The 19,932-nt window shown below is 46.1% G+C and overlaps 6 protein-coding genes across 6 annotated transcripts; 3 read left to right on the forward strand and 3 right to left on the reverse strand.

Annotated features, from left to right (window-relative positions):
• Positions 1–389: 389 nt before the first annotated feature.
• Positions 390–2,500, reverse strand: F4822DRAFT_442034 (cytochrome P450). The gene is made up of 3 exons (XM_051462940.1): positions 2,193–2,500; positions 1,682–2,128; positions 390–1,622 (listed from the first exon to the last, which is right to left on the reverse strand). Exons 1-3 carry the CDS (start codon positions 2,420–2,422, stop codon positions 698–700), a joined length of 1,602 nt encoding a protein of 533 aa, XP_051316539.1. The 5' UTR covers positions 2,423–2,500; the 3' UTR covers positions 390–697.
• A 1,284-nt stretch (positions 2,501–3,784) lies between these two features.
• On the forward strand, positions 3,785–5,508 carry F4822DRAFT_394382 (RTA1 like protein). The gene is made up of 2 exons (XM_051457357.1): positions 3,785–4,444; positions 4,516–5,508. Exons 1-2 carry the CDS (start codon positions 4,140–4,142, stop codon positions 5,057–5,059), a joined length of 849 nt encoding a protein of 282 aa, XP_051316540.1. The 5' UTR covers positions 3,785–4,139; the 3' UTR covers positions 5,060–5,508.
• Positions 5,509–5,666: 158 nt separating this feature from the next.
• On the reverse strand, positions 5,667–9,934 carry F4822DRAFT_442038 (P-loop containing nucleoside triphosphate hydrolase protein; the record flags this gene model as incomplete). The annotated part of the gene is made up of 4 exons (XM_051462941.1): positions 5,667–6,189; positions 6,266–8,020; positions 8,075–9,747; positions 9,784–9,934. The coding sequence occupies 4 exons, from the start codon at positions 9,932–9,934 to the stop codon at positions 5,716–5,718; spliced, it is 4,053 nt and encodes a 1,350-aa protein (XP_051316541.1). The 3' UTR covers positions 5,667–5,715.
• Positions 9,935–11,285: 1,351 nt separating this feature from the next.
• F4822DRAFT_426613 (putative cytochrome P450) lies at positions 11,286–12,916 on the forward strand (the record flags this gene model as incomplete). The annotated part of the gene is made up of 3 exons (XM_051460596.1): positions 11,286–11,470; positions 11,528–11,995; positions 12,049–12,916. The coding sequence occupies 3 exons, from the start codon at positions 11,286–11,288 to the stop codon at positions 12,914–12,916; spliced, it is 1,521 nt and encodes a 506-aa protein (XP_051316542.1).
• Positions 12,917–13,287: 371 nt separating this feature from the next.
• On the reverse strand, positions 13,288–13,770 carry F4822DRAFT_426614 (uncharacterized protein; the record flags this gene model as incomplete). The annotated part of the gene is made up of 1 exon (XM_051460597.1): positions 13,288–13,770. The coding sequence occupies one exon, from the start codon at positions 13,768–13,770 to the stop codon at positions 13,288–13,290; it is 483 nt and encodes a 160-aa protein (XP_051316543.1).
• A 3,635-nt stretch (positions 13,771–17,405) lies between these two features.
• Positions 17,406–18,794, forward strand: F4822DRAFT_426615 (uncharacterized protein; the record flags this gene model as incomplete). Its single annotated transcript, XM_051460598.1, has 7 exons — positions 17,406–17,484; positions 17,558–17,643; positions 17,694–17,798; positions 17,865–17,946; positions 18,000–18,170; positions 18,223–18,431; positions 18,507–18,794. The coding sequence occupies 7 exons, from the start codon at positions 17,406–17,408 to the stop codon at positions 18,792–18,794; spliced, it is 1,020 nt and encodes a 339-aa protein (XP_051316544.1).
• Positions 18,795–19,932: the final 1,138 nt, after the last annotated feature.

A 19,932-nucleotide genomic window follows, 5' to 3' on the forward strand; every position in this document is an offset into this window, starting at 1 on the left:
CGGTCTTTACGCACTTAGCCTACCTTCCGATGCCCGGGAAGAACAATGAGGGTTTGTACAGAAGAAGGTATCGAGAATGACCCGATACGTCAGCAAATTAGGTCTCAAGACAACTGTGCCGCTTAAGGAAATACCGGATTTCTTGGTTACACGTAACACCGGATTCCCCGCCACTCTTTTTAGCTTTCAACCCACTTTAATCCGAGTAATACAAGGTTTGTAGCACATACCATGAAGGGTAGGTACTTAGTCTGGAATTGAGTCTGATTGGCTATCTTGTAGTTGGAACACAAAGCTTGGCGAACTTAATCTTAAGCTTAATAGAATTGTGGAACTCTTGGTAGAAACAGCTGGAGGACAAGATTTCTTAAAAAAGAACGCTATATTTACGGCTAAAGCTATGTCGATCTAAATACGCGCTCCGCGCTGAGTAAAGTTGAATATACTGAGAAAAGAAGCGACAACGTCGACATCATAGCTACGGGTACAGATGTGATCCAGTGAACACATTTTGAATACAGCATTAGAGAAAAAAAAATAATGTCCCGGGGCCTTCCCTCCAGTCCCAATGCATGCATGATCCCCCTTTTTTCCTGTTCCAAATGACTAACGGGTATACTGTGACAAACAAGAAAATATGCATCCGACAGATAATGTGACAAATCTATAGTAAAAAAAAAAAAACAAAATAAAGGAATCAGGCGTTAAAGTCCCAGGTCTTGTCCTCCCAACCGTTACGAGGACGTATGCGTATTCGTAGATCATCTTTAGTGTCAGGCTTGACAATTCCGAGGCCAAATTGGTGGACCTGGTTTGGTATTTTGAGGGCATTTTCAGCACCGGTGATTTCAAATCCTGTGATCAATGCAACAACCGATCCTAGGATTTCAGTGTAGCTTAGATGGCGACCAGGGCAAAGGTGCTTGCCACCACCCAAAGGAATGTACGCGTTCTTGCGCATCTTCTCAGTGGCCTTGTCAGTAGAGGTACCTCCTAGGAATCTGAAACCGTTGAATTCATTGGCATCATCACCCCAGGTTTGCTCAGATCTGTGTAGAAGACCAGCAGGCATTTGGACTACGGAACCCTTCTTTAGGCGGTATACCGTCTTCTTGTCTGAGCCGTTGACCGAGAAGCTAAGAGTAGTGTCTTCCTCAACGATGCGGGCACCAGGGTGTCTGCTAATCATGCGTAGAGTTTCCTGGTATGTCGACTTAAGGAGAGGGCAGGTTGATAGCTGAGTTGTGTCTACAGTGGATACACCGTCTTCGCCAACGCTGACAATAGGGCGCACTTCCTGTCTTAGAGCTTCTAGTAGAGTTGCATCTTGGAAAATGTAGATGAGCATCCAGTAAAATGTGGGGATGGCGTTAGCGGTGGAACCATAGAGTAGTGAAAGTTCAGTTGCGGCGACACCATCGTGGTCAATATCCCATTTCTTGTTAACAATGGTGCGGTTTCGAATCAAGCTGCTGACGTCGTCGTTCATGTCTCTTGTAGAATAGTATTTAGAGAATTCACGGAAGGCAGTAAGAACAGCGGCTCGGCCTTGGTATGCGGCTTTCGCAAAGATGTTGGGCATGGGTCGGAACATGAGGTTAAGGTGATCCTCTTCAAAAGCCCTATTCACAAAGTTAGAAGTCAAATCTAATCGAGGATGGGTTGTTTTTGGTTGACATACCAGTACTGATCAATGAGAGTCTCATTCTTGAACGGGTTGTGGTCACCGTACAAGGCATTGGTCTTAGCCTTGAACAAACTGCGCCATACCCACTGGTAGAAATCATCAACAACAACATCGGACTTGACACCGTTGATGACGTTAAAGAATCCTTCGAGAACTCGGGAGTTCATCTGTCGGAGAGGCTCACCACCAGCAAGCTGATCACGAACGACCTTGTTCATATCATGCCAGTAGTTTTCGGTTAAGCTAAGGCGGGCTTCGCCTAGTAATTGGTTCATAAAGTCGGCAGTAGATCCACCAACACGATGAAGGAACATAAGAGAAAGACTGAGAAGTGACAATTTTTGGTCACGATAGGCTGCCTGAACTGCTTCGGGTGCTGTAACAACATAAAGACTAGTACCAGGCATTATAAGTTTCATGATAGGCGCAGGCGCGGATTTGCTGTTACCAAACTATGGTTAGAATATTGCTTGAACGCGTGAGTATGCGGAATGGAAAAACTTACGAAAGTTTCGTGAAATATTCCGCTCCATGACGCATTAATCCGATAGTATGTCCTAGGAAAGGGATAGGTATTGTTGCTGTAACTGCAGGAGGTTCAGGAACCTTAGCAGTCTTAGAAGGGTTGGTAAATGCAGAGAAAATCTTTACAAGATAGGCAAAGAAAATGACAGCAAGACCCACGGAGAGCCTCTCCGCAAGGTGCTGGTATCCGAAATCAACAACGACAGACATAATTACTGAAGAAGAAGAATACAAAGAGTAGGAAGTGAAGGAAGATGCCAACTTAGGACTTGTTTCACAGTCTCAGACGGAGTGATGATGGATGCAATGCTCAACATCGATGGAAGACGGGACGATGACTTATTATGCGTTGCCTATCACGACCATTTCGAGAATGAATCAGCTATAGAATTGTAAATGTACTTGGCAACCACGTTGCACCCTTGTCCTCGTTCTAAATCCGCAGCCATAACCTTGCCACATGATTCGTGATCGTTTTCGGTCAGGCCAGAATGGGACGGTCAATAGATCGCAATAAACCTCACCATACTCGGGATCAAAAACTAGATCGCGGTCTATCGTTATTGCACGACTTAGAAAGAGGGTGCGAAGCTATGACATGGCGGAGATCTGATATCAGCCCGCCGACGTCAGAAGGGGGCATGCCTATAACGCGGTACCAAAGTACTCGGTGGCTGGGCGTGGGTGTATATGCATATTACGTGATATACGGAGACTCCGGGGGGTGCGTAGCGCAAATGCTGCTAGGTGATGTAAGGGGCGGCTTGGGGGCAGGATGACACCATCCTGGATATAGTCGGGCGTTGTTATCGGTCTGTTTAATAATAATATGATTGGCTCGTTTCAATACAGTGCAAGTCGCTATCGCGATTTTTAACCCATAATTGATCATTCGGGTCTTTACCTTGGTGGTAAATTAACAGAAGTGGGCAATTTCCATTTTAGGTAAGTGGAAATTGGCGGGCTAAGTATTTTAAGAGGGTATCCAGTCTCTAAATGGGTATACATACGTAGTAGGTAGGTGGGTAAAATACATAGTCCTGTATTTAGATCTAGATAATTTAAACTCCAATGTCCCTAGCTACCTAATTATAGCATCGCATACAATGTTCTATAGCCTTGTGTCTGTCTCCTTGCTTCATAGTAGGTATTTGTTAAGCAGTATTAGGAGGCTACTATTGGATTAGTGGTAATTAAGTTGGGCTGAGTAAAAGCTGTACCAATAGATCGCAGAGCCCTGCCAAATAGGGCGGCGTGGGGTTCTAAGCAAGTGCCTTACTTCAACTGTCAGCTTTATAGAATTGTTATGTTCTAACGTATTTTGAGGCTAGGCCGCATGTATCGAAACTGCGACGATGATTAAGCTTATCGATTTTGTATCTTGATGGATAGCCAATTAGATCGAGTTGTGATTATTTCAAATTTATTGTCTCAGTCGGCAAAGAGCCGGGGTTTGATTCGACCACCTAGGGTTACACCAGGATCTCATAATCCGGAAATACGAGGAGCACATCCGCAAGTATCAGTTCAGTCGGGGTAACCAAAAGCGGCACGGACTGACTCAGCCTCTGCTATGTCTCTCCACAACGTGTCAGCACCAAGTAAATTGGGAGGGATTCTCCTATACCAAGAAACCCAACACCGCGAAAAATCTACACCCACTCACCATCTACACCAACGCACATACCACTTCCACACACAAACTTCAACCGTAGCCTTCCCATACACCATCCCGCGGATGATTCCTCCATTATTATTCAGATATCATTCTTTCTGTAGATTTCTTAACTAAGCTCGTCTTCGGTTTCTTTTCTTTTTTTCGCTTCTATTGCCTAGAATTATCTAGATAGATTCTAGACACCTAACTCGCTGGGAATAGCGGAATCGCGGCACAGCAGCACATCACAGCACAACACCACATCTTCCGATGTCGACCGAACAGTGCACCTTGGATACCTGCCCGGAGTCGGCCGCCGTTTACGGATACCGGCCGAATCTGGGTATCAATGTTTTCTTCACCGTCGTCTTCGGTCTCGTAGCCCTCTGGTCTCTCATCGTCACGGCTTGGAAGCGAAGATGGATCTCTTACGGCATCATCCTCGCTGTTGGTGCTGTCCTCGAACTCGTCGGCTATCTATGTCGCGCATTGAGCAACGGCGATCCGTTTGATGTTGACTACTTTTCTATTCAATTTACCCTCTTGACCCTAGCACCTGTCTTCACTAGCGCGTCGTAAGTTAATCTCCTCGCTTTCGTACTTGATTCTGTGCGAAACCCGCACAACTTGCTAACCGGGAGGTCAGGATTTATCTCTCCCTCAAGTACCTTGCTACCAACCTCGGACGGGGTCACTTTAACATCAGCCCTAAATTTTATACCGCTTTTTTCATTCCCAGCGATGTTATTGCCCTCATCATCCAGGCCGTAGGTGGAGGACTTGCGACGAGCGAAAGCACCTCTGACAACCCGCCTCCTCCTTCTGACGGGCTACTTGTTGGTACTAAGATCACCATTGCCGGTCTCGCATTGCAGGTCGTTTCGCTATGCACTTTCCTGATCCTTTTCATCGCTGTGGCTGTGCCTAAGCGCCAGACTTCTATTTCTAACGAGCCCAAATCGGTGGCTACCAACGGCCGACGACCTCTTTATCTCTTCATGTTCATGCTCTTGGTGGCTACCGTTTTGATCCTTATCCGATCATCCTACCGTGTCGCTGAGCTTTCTCAGGGTCTAGCGAGCTCTCTGGCTACTGACCAATGGCTCTTCGTTGGCTTGGATGGATTCATGGTTGCCATTGCTATGGCGCTCATGGTCATTTTGAGCCCCGCTCTTATCCTCCCCGCGTAGTCAAGATAATTCGGGTATGAAAAACGAACCATATCGGAAATTTGTTGGAATTATTGGTCAATCTGAAGGAGGACGGTAGCGTTACGAAGGGTCACGGTATTGCTAGGGGTTTATGGTTGCACAGCAGGGTACGATTCCACCATTAGGCGTCTTTTTGGCTATTATCACCGCGTCTCGTTCGTTATTTGTTTTGGATACACACTTTTGCAATGTAGAACTAAAAGGGGAGGATTTCTTTATCTTTTGAAAAATTTGATGTTTTTGCTTTTATATCGCTATATACCACTAAAAATACCATACCCTAAACCTGTATCTGTAGCGCCAGCTACTATTCTACCTAATTTTCCCCGTATATAACAGTACAATGCATATCTGAAGAACACAAGAAAATATTGAAAGTGCCAGTTATGAATTTAATCTTAGGTCGAACAAAGAAATCGAGATTTATCATCGTTATTACACGTCGAGTAATTGATTCTGCCCTTAGTCCTGATTTTAGAACGACTAGCAGAACTCCATAGTTCTCTTATAGCACCATTTGATTCAAGGACATCAACATTAATTAGAATAGACAAATTTGACATTAATCGACTGTTATACAAAATATGCTGCAATAAATCAAACGCTGATGCTCTTATGCTCCATCCATGCTCCTTCTATACATGATTATCCGGTGTGCCGATTCTAGACCCCCCAACCAAGTACCCCGACTCGTTGGACTTTCCAAACATGCGAACCCTTAAACTTGCCAGACGCTCCCTAAAACTGAAAAACTTCGCCTTCAAGAGGATATATGCGATAAGTCTATACACAACGACACAGACGGCCAATCCTACCAGGCCCCTAGTCGTGCTAACATTCATATGGAACAAGTCTAAAACCTCCTCGCCCGTGGTGACGGCACAGGAGCCGTCTGCCGCTAATTCGTTTGGATCACAGAAGAAAACGCTGCCTCGAAGGGCGAAAGGTAGTAGGTTGGAAACACCGTGGAAGGTGGGTGAGATGTAGGTGATGGCGCGGATGAAGGCGGGTACGTCGGGCGTGATGACACCGCTCATGATCTCCACAATGGTTAGAACAAGCGACGCGACCGTTAAAGCGAAGCCACCATGATCGAAAATCGTAAAGAACTATTGAACTGTTAGTAATCGAGTCCTTAATCGCGCAGATGACCACGCAAGGTAAGCAAGGTGAGGCGAGACTTACAATAATACCCAGGCTTTCACCGCAGTTGAGCAAAAGGAATGTGTTGTAAACAACAATAAAGTACATCTGCACCGTCCGCGGCAGACCCGCGGCGAATACAGCAAGAACGGAGAAAATAAGAGAAGCTATTAGTTCGGAACCAATTTCGAGGGTTGTGTACTGCAGGAGAAATCCCTCAACAGACGATGCCTTGTCAGCACGCTCGTAATAGAAGATGTCTCGCTCCGCCGGGTATACAACGGCGTTCTGTAGTAAGCCCACACTTAGTAGTGATGCCACAAGCTGGATGTAACCGGCGTGGGTCTGGACACCTGCTTGGTTGTACCGGAGGGGCGCGAAGAAAAGCGTCAGTAGCACACCATAGCTAAATGCCTGCACAAAACGACTAATAATAACGTCCTCAGTGCGGAAGTGGTGTGTCATCGATCGTCGGAGTAGAGATCCATACTGGCACCAAAATGGACTGGCTTCGCGTTGCAGCAGTTCGGCAGGTTTGAGAAGGAGGTCGTACTGTCCTTCCATCCAGGGGTCTTCAATCGACTTGCGCGTGCGTGGCCATGCGGAGACTAGGGCGTTTACTTGCTCCTCGGCGTCTTCTTGGGAATCCACAGCATCCGTTTGGAAGCGCGATACACCGCTCAAAAGATCCGATGCGAAATCCGCAGGGCTCTCCGTTTGCGGGCAAAAGTGACCAAGCTGCTCAAAGTAAGGTAACATTAGATCACGACGTCCGGCGTAGCACAAGCGCCCTCCCTTAGCCATCAGAACAACATTATCGAACTTGTTAAAGTCATCGACACTAGTTTGGTGAACCGTAGTAAGGACCGTGCATCCCTTCTCGGCAAGACTCTTCAGCATGCTAAGAATAGAGTTCGCTGCGAAACCATCAAGACCAGATGTAGGCTCGTCGAGGATCAGAACTTGCGGCTCGCTCAATAGCTGGATACCGATCGATACACGACGTCGCTCACCACCGCTGATTCCCTTGTTGCCCTGGTCGCCGACCCGCACTGACGCGCAATCTTTTAGACCTAGCTTGTGGAGTATTTCTTCGGCACGTCGGTATTTTTCGTTCGTAGGAATTTCTCTTGGGAGGCGCAGCAGAGCGGCGTATCGCAGAGTTTCGCGTACAGTTAGAGTAGGCAGGAGACCCACGTCGTGTTGCGGGACGTACGAGCAGATGGATTCGGCGAGTTTCTTATTAAGTGGAGTTCCGTTGATAGAAATGTTTCCAAGCCAACGATACTTGTCTTGCTCACGATAGGCTATACTCTTCAGAAGTGTCGTTTTACCAGATCCCGATGGTCCCATAATAGCTGTGAATGATCCTGGAGCGAATGTGATGTTGACCGATTGGACAATGCATTTCGGTTCCTTCCGTAAAGCGTCAATTCCCGAGTTGCGTGCATAGATGCTGAGGTCCTCGAGCTGTACTTGAACTGGGCCAATACCGATGTCCACAGTGTTGGGCACATGTGGTTCAGGGGCCTCTTCCGGTGCGGTCTTGGGTTTGCCCGCACTTTCGATGGATACCGTTCTTGTGTATAGGAAGAACAGGGAAAGGACAATGTAGAGAAAGATGAATGCCAAGATGATAATGATAGGTATAGCGACCCAAGAACGGAACCCTAAGCTCGCTATGATAGAGTCTCCCACGAATGGTTGGCAGAGAGGATTGTCTTCGCCGCCCGGATAAGGGCAATCGTAGAAGTCGCCGGCGAATTCGTTGGATGCTAGGCCGCTGAATGCGTAGAACTAAATGGGATGATTAGCTTTAGGATTGTGGGATGTCTTGGGACAAGTACTTACACAATAGGCTATCCAGCGCAGCCAACCCACGTACACGGGCAAGCTGTTGACTTGGATTAAGAAGCCACCGCAGAAGGTTTGTATGGTGATGAAGAGACCGGTAATTAACGAAGCCGAAGCATAGTCCCTGTAAAGGGAGATGGAGACCATCGCCCAAGTGCGAACGGCATAGTGTGCTAGGAATACAAAAAGAAAAAAGATACCGAAGTGTTCGGGTCCTTCTCTAAGTCCAGCCAGGAAATAGAATATTATGCTAAAGATTAAGGGTATGGGTATGTCTTCTAAGATTAAGGCAGAAATGCGTCGACTAAAAACGAATTCGGCTGCGCCATTAAGTCCGTCTTCGCATTCTTGGTCGTAGCTTCTAATGTCATTCACTAGACGCCAGAGTTCGATTTCGAGATATACAACGGAGATGATAGAAATTGCTGTGTAGAGTGCTCCTTGTCGCGATCTAATACCACTTTCATCTCGGCCGAGTTGAAGGTTGATGAGACCGGCGACGATGCCAAGGAATAGAGCGCCGATGAGGACCGATGCGGAACTTGCTTTATCATTCCAGGCAAGGCAAAGATTTCGTCGGGTCAATATGGTAACGCGGCGACGGAAGTTGTTTAGACGTTCTAGCAAGTTACCGGTCTCGAATGTCCGAGCCCTGGTTGGAGGGATGCTCCTGCGTCGCACCAACTTGCGTTCCTCTTGCGTCCCTTGTTTCCACGCTTCTTGTATATATGCTATCCGCGCCTTGGAATCATCTTCGCTTTCTTTAGTTCGGTAATCGACGGCGGCTAGTCCGATAACAAATTCGACGGGGTTGACATGTTGTGGTGCGATATAACCTAGGTTCTCGAAGTATTGGACGCATGTGCTTGCTTGTCCAGCATATAAAAGACCACCCTTGCTCATTACAACTAACTTATCGAAAAGGTTGATGATATCGGATCTTGGTTGGTGAATCGTTGTGATAATAGTTCGGCCGCTTTTGGCGAGTCTTTGTAACGTACTTACTACTGCTAGAGCCGACGTGGCGTCGAGACCTGTGGTAGGTTCGTCTAGAAGTAGTATACTAGGACTACCCAGTAGTTGGATACCGATGGATGTCCTCCTTTTCTCGCCACCGGAACATTGTTTAATCGCTGTGTCTGCGCACGACTTAAGACCAAGTTCGCAAATCATTTCATCCACCCGTGTCGCATGTTTAGAAGCTGGCGTCGATGGGTCTCGGAGCTTTGATGCATACATAAGAGTACGCCGGACGGTAAGCGTGGGCATCAATAGGTCTTCCTGCCTAACATAGCCGCTGCGTGTTGAAGAGATACCCTTTTGCCAGTTGAATGTGATGGAACCTTCGATGTGGAGACCGACAGCAGCGAATCGCTCTGCTATGATGTTCAACAGCGTTGTCTTGCCAGATCCAGATACACCAACTATGGCCGTGAGTGTTCCAGCTTTAATATCAAGGTTGATATCGTTTAATATCGTCTTGTCGGGAGGAGCTTCTGACGCTGGCTCCTTTGTGGATTGGAACCGACTCGTGAAACCACTCCATGACGATGGTTTACTTCGAATATACACGCTCAAGTCTCGTATTCGAAGGTCGACGGGTTCGATGCGCGGGCAATTATTAGAGATCTCTTCTTTGATAGCGGCACCTTCATCCAGGGAATCCCGATCTGTGATTACCGATAACACTTCATGTCTGTCGTCACCGCCGGCTTCTTCGAAAAGACTGAAATCGCCAAAATCTAAACTGAATCTCCAAGAATGAACTGTTCTTCGTCTCGATGGGGCGACGATAGAGCGACGGGGCGCATCTGCGAAATGCGCGAAGCCAATACTGCCAGGAACGGGAAGCGACATGTTGTTGGATTGCACATTTGCAACATCTACACTTTGCGATGACCCGACAGCTACCTCAAATGGGATCGAATCGTTAAGTTTGTCTACCTACGAGCCACTTACAAGACAAGCGGTCTTACACGGAGTCACGCGGAGCGGGTACGCTAAGAGAACAAGCGAGTTACCTTAGTAGGAGTTCCCGATCAACTTACCTCGGACAATATTCTGGTAACTCTATGTCCGTAGCTATGTCGATCTATTTTTGGGGCTGAGCGGAAATGAGCCATTAGGCGTTCAGGTGAAGTCATTATAGCCCGTTCATACTTGGCTGTGTCTTCCGCTCGTTGACAAATGGTAGTAGAACGCGAGCTAGCATTACGTACTTGGCGAAACGAAACACCCTGCCCACATTAGGTAGGTTATTAATCCTTCAGGGTACCTAGTAACTTAGTTACTTACTAGACCACTTATACCATACTGTTGATTGGGTGGGTTATTTTAAGTAGCTATTGGTTCGATTCTAGAATGATGCTTGAATCCTACCCCAAGAATCTGTTACAATATTTAATAACAATGAATATCCTCAAACCCTTGTCGAACCCTTGCTCCTCGATAGATGAATACGCCTCTTGCGTGTTTTAACGGCACACCTTTCGTACAGCCACCCCAGAATTATTTAATACCACTCCGGAGGTAGGATTGCGGCACAACATATGCAGGTACACGCTGCAAGCCAATCATAGCCAATTGCGCGAGGCGCGCGTGTTCAGCTTGATGATCAAAGTACACTAATTCTCACATCCCAATCTCTTCCCAAATCTACGCGTAAGCGGCTGTGACGGCGTTCGAACTGGGTTATGACTAAACCCATTATTATTCCATTATTCTGACCTCCACACCAGCTCCAGTTGTTTACCGGGGTTTGATCCAAATTACCTAGAGTAGAATCTCTGCAGAACAAGAAGAGTAATCGCCAATACCAGTCTAGACTTGCTGACTTCCGGTTATGTTCCGGCTTTGATCGGGGCAGTGTTCTTGATACTGCAGACAATACCTTACCTCGTCGGTCGATTTCCATACTGAGTCATGCCACGTGTGTCTATTAATAAGTAATCTGAGGATTCGGTTATAGCTGCGACTTCTTGACACGACCCGTATTAATCTTATTGTGAGTTCTGATCATGCCATAGGTGCTCGAGGTGTTGAAGTTATTATCTCTCTTTTTTCCGATCCGTATGCTCATTATCAACCTTCAAATCAATCAATATTCTTTTGTATACCCATCTATCCACCCATTCTTTCTTTTTTCCTTGATTAATATATTCCATCCATGCCTGTCTTCCCTTATTAGACAAACTGTTTTGTAATAATAATGGCGTTCGCAGCCTTAGCCTCGCTTGTCTGCTTCGTTGCAGCCGCTCTCGTGCTCTTGTTTAGCAGGGGAGACAACAATAGCAATGGTCCACGAGAACCCCAATACGTTTCTTTCAGATATCCTTTCATAGGTCACTTCGTCGGCTTATTACGACATGGCATCTCATTCTATGAGATGATGAGGTGAGTGCCACAATCTCACACCCTATCGATGATCCATCGCTAATGTATAATCAACAGAGATAAGGCAAAGTTGCCGATATACTCTATCCGAATGTTGGGTGCCAAGCTCTACGTTGTAACCTCGCCCGAACTTATCAGCCAAATCAACCGCAAGCAAAAGGTCATCTCCAGCGATGGCCCATTCATTGAGACTGTATTTGCTCGCCTATTGGCTCTCGACGCACCCAGTCTAGCACTACTACGAGGGGGTGCCCACGGCGCCCACCAGCGCAATGGTCTAAGGCACGATATGCAAATCCTACAACATGACCTACTCAAGCCTGGTGATGCGATGAAGCAAATGTACCTGCGCACTGTCGAAGAATTCGCTAGACGCCTTAACGGAGTTGCTCCGGAAGCAGGTGCTAAGCAACCCGTGGAACTAATGGGCTTGACACAACAAGTGTTCACCTGGGCGATTGCTTTCTCGCTTTACGGACGCGACAACCCATTCGAGCTCGACCCCAGCCTAGTAGATGATTTCTGGTATGTTATTGAGCCATCCTCCCATAGTGGTGAAATTAAACTAACAAAAGTAGGACTTTCGACGAGGGTATCATGATGCTAGTCCTAAACATCTTCCCCTCCATCACAGCACCTAAGGCCGTCAAGGCGCGACAACGTCTAGCTGATGCTTTCAAGGCATACCACCGCAGCGGTCGCAAAAATGGCCAGAAGGGTATGTGCCAAGTCGTCAACAACTTGACTGAGCTCGGACGTCAATACAACTGCTCTGATGAATACCTCGCACGATCCGAATTGGGTCTCTTCACCGGTCTCATGATTAACACTGTCCCCGCCCTATTCTGGTTCCTCAGCTTCATCCTCAACGACGACGAATTGATGCAAAAAATCAGGACCGAAATCGCACCTGCTGTTGAGAAGCGAGCCAACGGTACACAATTTGTAGCCATCAACACTGTTCGTGAGAAGTGCCCTCTTCTCCTCTCCACCTTCCAGGAAGTCCTACGTCTTACTGTTGCCGGTATTGGTACCTTCGAGGTCCTCGAGGACACTGTACTAGACAACAAGTACCTCCTCAAGAAGGGTCGCGCCATCCAGATCCCCGCACTAGCCATCCACACCGACAAGGAAGCCTGGGGTGAGGACGCCGAGAAGTTTATTCCTGACCGCTTCACCCGACCGGGACGCCAGCACCCCTCTGCATTCCGAACATTCGGTGGCGGTAGCAGTTTGTGCCCTGGCCGACACATCGCCGCCGACCTGATGATGACGGTAACCATCATGATGTTGACGTCCTTCGACTTCGAGTTCGCACCTGGCAGCCAGAGAATGCCGGGTATGGACCGAAACAAGATCGGGTCGATGATGAAGCCCCTATCTGGCTTCAACCTTACGATGGCAAGGCGGCCTGGCCAAGATAATGTTAAGTGGGAATTTGATTAAAAAATGGGCTGGGCTGGCGTTATTAACTGATTAATCTTTTTTTTTTCTTTGTATTATCTATTTGATAGCATGTTCATATTTGGCATATTAGAGATACCATAGTTCCTAGGTAAACAAAAGCGCTGCATTGCAATTTTTAAGATAACTATTACTTTGGCACATTGGAGTGTGACGTGACTGTCTTACTGGCTTTTATCATTGCATAAAATCACTTAAGAGAGTACGATAATTGAGAATAGGGGGGGGGGGTGAAATGCCGTGGTTTTGTATTCATCCGGCTATCGTCCGTTTCCCATTCGCTTGCTGTAATCCTTCAATGCTGCGCGTAATTCGCTACCTAAGTATGCTGATTATCCTATCCCGTCGGCCCTTTATGTATTTGTTGATGCATGTTCGTGTCGAGGATAGTATTGAGTGGACCTATAACCCTCCTTCTGCGCCGAGTCCTTAGGTGATTTCCCGTCTTCTCCGGTGCTTCCTCTCGTCACAAGGCCATATTTAGCTTGTATGTCTACCCGGCAGTCATCGAGCAGGTTTGCATGCAATCGCTGCCAATCCCAGTAATAGTACTCTTCGAAGATTTTCATCCGGTAAGCTCTGTAAGCCTCGTACTCTTCGTCGGTAATTACGCGTATGACTTGTCGCATGAGAGAGTACCAATCCAAATCTAGGCTCATCTGAAGGTGTCTCTTATAGCATGGAATGCACGGCCGGTCGCGGACGATGGCTTCGTCCCAATCATTTCTTCTAGTTCGCTCCCGCGTAAACGAATCGCAGTAGTGCGGCTTCTTTGGTGATCCGGTAGAAATAGCATATTCGCATGGCTTGATAGGTCGTGGTGGAGTAATGTCCATATCTTCGTGTCTACAGGAGAAATACACACGTCTCCACCAGCACATGGTTGCGAGTTGGATAATTTGCCTTGATACTCTAAGAATGGAATTGAATGAATGTGGTTGACGATGCCGTCTGATACAAAACTTTTTGTAAGGGTATATCGGTATTGAATGGGGATCGGATCATGTTCGACGTTTCAGTCCACCGAGAAACGTTCACTTTGACGGATGAGAAATTCAGGTTGCACTTGCATCATGATTCAATTGGAAAGAACTGGTTAACATTGTTTCTATAGTCGCGAGATGTGGTTTCCTTCTCCACGAGCGGCTCAGGGGCTCTTGGTGACCGTTAAACAATGCACAACGTTGTTTGGGACTCGTATGAAAGAGGAAACTACAATACACTTTGTCTTGCTGCCTTTTTGTCAATATTACTACAATGAATATTTTTATTAGAGAAACAACGGTGCTCTTATTTACATGCACCTGGTGAAATTTAGCAGTTGCTTGTTCTGTGGTCACTGCCTATTTAGCTATTTCTGTGTAACTACCCCTTTTCTCCCGCAAATCCGCGTTACACAATTTCGGAAGAACTCCGAAATACCTAACGGCCTCGGAATGTTAATATGAAAGCTGCTAGTATTTTATAATTCTTTCTTTGAAGGCCTATCAGTCAACTATGAATATTTCGAAAGCGACAAAATAAGGTTGAAACCATTATTGTAATTAAAACTCGATATATCGACTCAGTCGGCACCACTGCTTGATAATATGTACAGACATCGCGACTTATACTACACCGGCCCAGAACACCAATAGACCTTACCCTTTAGTCAACCAAATGGGTAAGATATATCGCTAAATCGCTGTTTCATAAAAGCTTATGATATCTTTTCTTTTATCTATGTCACCTTACTATTTATCGTCGGACCTACTATATCGCCGATATTCCCCGAGAGTAATGAGAGCATTGATTCCATGATTATGTTCGATACTGGCAACATTTATCACCTTGTTTCAATAGACCATTCGCCGCGACCTTCATTCGAACGGTTACCGATCAATATTTTGCTACATTTATATAGTGGATATGACAGGCTTAAGGGTAGCTCGTTAGTTTGATTGGTGGTATAATTTGTGGAAGTTGACACTGAAAACAAGTCGAAATCCTTCAAGGTACCTAGAGGTTGATCCTTTAGACTTCCTTAGTATTTTGGGGGATTTGTGAACCTTATGTGCAAGATTCCCAGTTTACTTATAGGATCCCTCTTGGAGAAATTGAGCATACAAATCAAGAACTCCTCCTGTCAGCCCACTACTCCGGGGTAATGATAGGCCTTGGACCGAAATCTAGTCTCGGATAAACGTTGATGCATGAATTCTAGACATTGATTTCGACAGGAAGCTTGTTCCGATATCCGTTGGGGATATTTAAGCGTGTCCTTGGCAACAGCACTCTTTTAGTCGTATGATTAGGCAGGACGACCCTGTTCTAGATCTTACACTAAACTACCTAGTAACTTCAGGAACATCCTTATTCCTGGTCGCCTCGCTTCAACTTTTAAGCCAACGCTTAGGCTCCTTCTCTTTCGTTTTGACAAGCGAGCCCCTGCCCCTTACACATTAGATAATGCATAGTATAGAATTGGTGGTCCGATATCGAGAGCGCGTATAGGTCTATTCACTCCTCAACAAGCGCAAAACAAGCAACCTCCTTGTTTATTAGGACGTAGAGAGCTTCACTGGCAGGAAATACTCCACTGAATTTGACATTACGCTATATGCACCATCGGGTCGGTTATTTACGATCATTTTTCTCAATATTGCGCCGATCATTGAAAGGTACAGCGGGTCTCGAACCACAACTCTAATGAACGACAACGAAGCCGAGGCAGACCTGTGTCGTCAAAGGGGCTCGCTGCCCTATGCCAGTAAAAGGGGCAGTTTATTTTCAAAATACTTAGGTATTCTCGTGACTTCATATACACTAAATCGTAGTGTTTTGAATATTCTGATCTTCCAAACTATTATGCGCTATTTTGATAGCACTGGATCACATCCTACCTATCGGCCTATGGGTCTTCACCTTAGGCAGGCCGTCCCGTCCAATAGACGAACAATGAAACAATCAAAAAGGAAACCATCCAATTCTTCATATAGCAAAACACATCCATAAGGAGAAACAACGTCTCAGGATAGTAGAAGCCGAAATGTTTAGCTACATTAAGTACCTCACATATATGCACTCTTGGTTTAGATGAGCATCCGAGGCAGCACATCCTACGCTGCATGCCTCTGATCTTCTGTACATGTGTCCGTGCCATGCTATTGTTGCCCTGGACTAACGCAACCGACTACGCGGACATGCAAAGTTTGACAGGGGAGTATAATGCCCTGCATCAGCCTCAATGCCAGCTAATACGTATGTAGGTTAACCTTTTGCTTATTTACGAGAGCTATTCCGACATAGGGAAGAAGGCCTTTTCTGGATATCTTCCCCCGAAGCTGATGCTTCTTAGTCTCCGAGGCCGCGCCGATTTAGCGAGCAATCCATACAACCGATCATATTCTACTCTCCTAATGCTCATACGATAGGTCACCATGTCGATTCAAGAGAATGGCTATGTGCAAAAGTCCAGTATGGAAGTTTACTTCCTTCCCCAGATCATGAAAAGGATGATAGACATTGCCATCTCCTTATTACTTCTTAATATTTGAATTAGCGGCAGATAGAATTCAAATGGAGAGTCATTATTTGAAAATACCCACATATGCCTTGCCGAATCTAGTAAGCCACCAAAGCCGGCGCATTCATATAGACTACCCGGCCGAAAAAAATTTTCAATTGTCCAATTAGTACTCGTATGTTGTCTAATGATGCAGCATGATGCAGCATCCAGTACGTCCAAAGCCCATCCCAGCAGAATGGGCTTAATGACAAGTGCCATACTAGATCAAACCGGCATCGACACACTGGAACCGTCCTTAACGAAGCATTTCGCGTAACTTAAAAATATGGCCCGGACACACCGGGTCCGATTATGTGGTAAGCTAGGGAAGATACGCACTGACACTGAATGGTACAGGGCTGAGCTGAGTGGTCTGACTTGTCTGGATCTTGGTTCGGCAGCAGGGAGCATCCATAAACCCGTGGGTCTTTCGCCACAAGCCATTCTAGTTTAGAATGATCTCCGAGTAACGAGAACGACTGTCGAAGTGTCAGTGCGAACGACTAAAAAGTTGACTATCGATATGAGAGTACGTGGCGTTCTCGAAGCGAGAGCAGAATCGCCGAGAGCTTGATCTCTCTAGTACCAAATAATTTAGCACCGTCTTCGATCGGTTGCAACATACCCCGTATTTTACATGCCTCCACATTCGTAGATCAGGAGATCCAGAGTAGTAGTGGGAGTAATAGAATATGTTATAATGTCCCCGTTCAGCACACCCTCACGTGCTACTGTGTTGTCTCCGTTTCCTTATCGGCCGAATGAAGTAGCAATACACCATCATCTATCAGTCCAAAAGTCGACTCTTGGAACCCTTTGGACCTCATCAGGGTGACCAATTGGACCCGATCATACCGTTCAACGTCGCCGAGTCCCGATTATTCCAGTCCTTGCTCTGTCGAACAGAGCTACATATCCAACACAATGTCGGACACGGTAACAATTGATTATACGCAAATCACGATTCTTCTCGTGGTTTCGACGGTATTAACATGCATATCGAGTAAGGAGCCAATTAAAACTCCATTGGGGTTTCATATCAAGTATTTCTCACATGGCTGACTCTTGTCTAACAGCCATCGTGGTAACGGGAAGATCATGGATTCGATTCGGCATGATAAAAAAGGGAGGATGGGATGATTACATGTCTATTGGCGCTTTGGTATTCCTCACCGGTCTACGTTCGATTCTGCGCATACTAACGAAAGTAAGATTTGCATCATCGGTTACCTCGCATGTCTCTACCTGGGAAAAACGAACGGAATGGGATCGCCTATGTCAACCCTATCAATTGTTGAGATGGAGACACTACTTCAAGTGGGTCAACCCCCCTTTCTTCGACATATTGTATGCATCGAGCAGCGATACTGACGGGAATACAAGATAACATTCGCTATCGAAATCGTATACTACTCGGTCTTAACTTGCATTAAGATGTCGATCGTCTTTATGTATGCTCGATTTGGTATGTACTGTGCGCCATCAATGGCCCGCATGATACTGACTGGGGGTCTTTAGCCGTATCGACGACATTCAAGAAGCTATGCATGGCCACCAACACTCTCCTCGTCGTGTTCTTCATCGTCTGTATCGGTGTCGTTGTCGGGCAATGCCGGCCGCTAGAAAAAGCATGGGATGTTACAAGACTGGTAGAAGGTAGCTGTATCGACACTACGGCATTCTTCTACTGTAAGTTTGCGCCGGTACTATTCCGAAGCTATGGGGGGCTAACATTCGCCAGTTACTTCCATATTCGGAATTCTTCTTGATGTTTGGATCATTGTGCTACCGATCCCAACTCTAAAGCACCTGCAGATATCGACTCGCAGTAGACATGTCTTGTATGGTGTGTTCGGTGTTGGTGCACTTGCGACCGCTTTCTCCTGTGCTCGACTCTACTCAATCCACACCTACACGTTGGCCGCAGACCCCTTCCGTGATAGTATTCTTGTATGTTCATCCCTTTAATATGCTCTCGAATATCCCTGGAATAGCTTTGAAATGCTTTTTCTAACACGGAACTAGGTCAATGTTTGGTCTATGGTGGAAATCAACGTTGCGATATGGTGCGCCTGCGCTCCGGCGCTAAAGCCGATATTTTCTCCCCAACGTTTTCTCGACAGCGGAAAGACATCAAGCCGCAACTACCACAGTTTAAACCATCCCGGTATTTCGAAGAAGGGCATTGACGGTTCGACTTCGCAATCGCATATCATCCCACTATCCAGCGGTAACCACTCGACTTCGCCGAGAGGATCTTCACAAGGTCCGGAAGATATCGAACTTGAACGCCCTCGACAAGTTCATGTATAAAGTAGCTTTTTGGGTGTTATGTCTGGAAAATATACGAAATGTAATGATAGATGGAAGCTTGTAATTGATTTTTACATGACATTTATCGCGGAGTTTTGATGTTAAAAATCCTAGAGAAAAGCCTTCAGGGGCGGATTCAGGGGTAAAAATAATGACTAATTGAATTAAATCAACCTTCATTCCTGTGAAGCTTGCTGTGACTTTTTTCTTCTGGTCAAGCCAATGTGCGCTCGATAAAAAAAAATGTTACCATAGTATTGCACCATCAATAAAATCGTAGAGCTTTAGAAGATCAATTAAATGTGGCGATTTGTCGGATCGTTCCGACGCCTTTTTACGTGGGGTACTAAATATGTAGAGAATTTTCGGAAGACTTCCGAAATTGTGGCTTAATTTTTTTGTCGCCTTCGGAACAGCTCCGAAATCGTCAGCAGAACAACATAATGCCACAAATATTTTCAGCACAACGCCGTCGATTGAGACACGTCTTTCGCGATTATCATTACATTATTATAGGAGATCGATTTTAGTATTTTTTTGGTGACAAAGTGCCTATAGTAATTACTTAGCGCAGTAATTATAGGAAAGAGATCTCCCTTCTCAATTATTTTCTTCATTCCAAATAGTCACGGAAAGAGAGGGGAGAAAAAAGGGAAATTGATCAGTGTCCGACCTCCCTCCGCCTCTTATATCTTTATTGCTAGTATCCTCATCCTTCGCTCGATTTTCGCGACGCGATAGCTCCCCACACATTGACGCGTATCCCTCAAAACATTGGCACCGTTCACCAATGGCGGAAGGTACATGATCCACCACTCGAGTTCTTAAGCGTGCGTAAATACATAAGGAAGTGGATATATGCTTATTCTCAATACCACCGTCTACCTCTTGAGTCAAGTTTTCTATTCCACCATAAGCGGTTCATCCGTTAGAGCATACATATTGGTATGCTTAGGTCCGGAGAATTTGGGCTTTTCGGGTCATTCAAATCACCGGCCCTTTCCCGCTGGCGGCGTCGGAGCCTCCGCTGCCCTATTCGGAACATGGTTTGTCGTGGACGCCGATTGCTATCTACGTACATGAAGTATCCGACCGTGTTTAACGTACGCGATGCTAATGCGATACAGAGATCATTAAT

This window comes from Hypoxylon trugodes (genome assembly GCF_022578975.1).
Source record: "Hypoxylon trugodes strain CBS 135444 unplaced genomic scaffold F4822scaffold_3, whole genome shotgun sequence".
In the NCBI taxonomy this organism is placed as follows: Eukaryota; Fungi; Ascomycota; class Sordariomycetes; order Xylariales; family Hypoxylaceae; genus Hypoxylon; species Hypoxylon trugodes.